The sequence below is a fragment of the Eimeria mitis genome, genomic scaffold (genome assembly GCF_000499745.2).
Source record: "Eimeria mitis Houghton genomic scaffold, Emh_scaff3147, whole genome shotgun sequence".
Taxonomy (NCBI): domain Eukaryota; phylum Apicomplexa; class Conoidasida; order Eucoccidiorida; family Eimeriidae; genus Eimeria; species Eimeria mitis.
Genome location: NW_013571490.1, coordinates 817 through 1555, shown reverse-complemented (window position 1 = coordinate 1555; position 739 = coordinate 817). Strand labels below are relative to the sequence as shown.

The following is a 739-nucleotide window of genomic DNA, read 5'->3' as shown; positions in this document are numbered from 1 at the left end:
GCCGCAGCAAACCCTACAGAAAGTTGATGAGCTGTGGCTGCTGCTGCAGCAGCAGCAGCAGCAGCAGCAGAAGCAGAAGCAGCAGCAGCAGCAGCAGCAGCAGGAGTATAATGCGCAGGTGAAGCTGCAGCTGCAGCGCCATTTTGAGCGGCTCTTTGAACGGCAGCAGCAGCAAATATATCAGCAGCAGCAGCAGCAGCAGCAGCAGCAGCAGCAGCAGCAGCAGCAGCAGCAGGGTTGCATTCAGCTGCAGCAGCTGCAACAGCAGCAGCAGCAGCAGCGTCTGGTGCAGAAGAAGCAGCTGGTGCAGCAGCTGCTGCAGCTGCTGCAGCTGCAGCAGCAGATCCAGGTGGTCCCAGTAAGCGCCAGGGAGGGTTTAGGGTTAAACACCTTCGTGCTGCTGCTGCTGCAGCAGCTGCAGCAGCAGCAGCAGCAAACCCTCATCCTAGACTTGCTGCAGCTGCTGGAGTGGTCACTCTATGCTGACCCATAAAACATAAACCCTAGCTTTCAACTCAAACCCTAAACCCTAATTTTACACACAAACCCTAAACCACAAACCCTAAACCCTACTTTTACACACAAACCCTAAACCCCAAACCCTAAACCCTAGCCCTAAAACCCTAAAACCCTAAACCCTACTATGCCTTCTAAACCCTAATCGGGTTCTTAAACCCTAAACCCTAATTTGTTTGTTAAACCCTAATCTGGCCCCCAAACCCTAAACCCTAATATGCCT

The 739-nt window shown here is 52.9% G+C and overlaps 1 protein-coding gene across 1 annotated transcript in view; it reads left to right on the top strand.

The window, feature by feature from the left end:
* EMH_0062640 (GTP-binding protein, putative) overlaps nt 1–739 on the top strand; it is a gene marked incomplete at both ends in the record, with an annotated part of 5650 nt that overhangs the window by 4397 nt on the left and 514 nt on the right. The window contains one exon of the mRNA XM_013498057.1: nt 8–358. Within this exon, the coding sequence (XP_013353511.1) occupies nt 8–358 (351 nt within the window). The remainder of the gene's footprint in view (nt 1–7; nt 359–739) is intronic.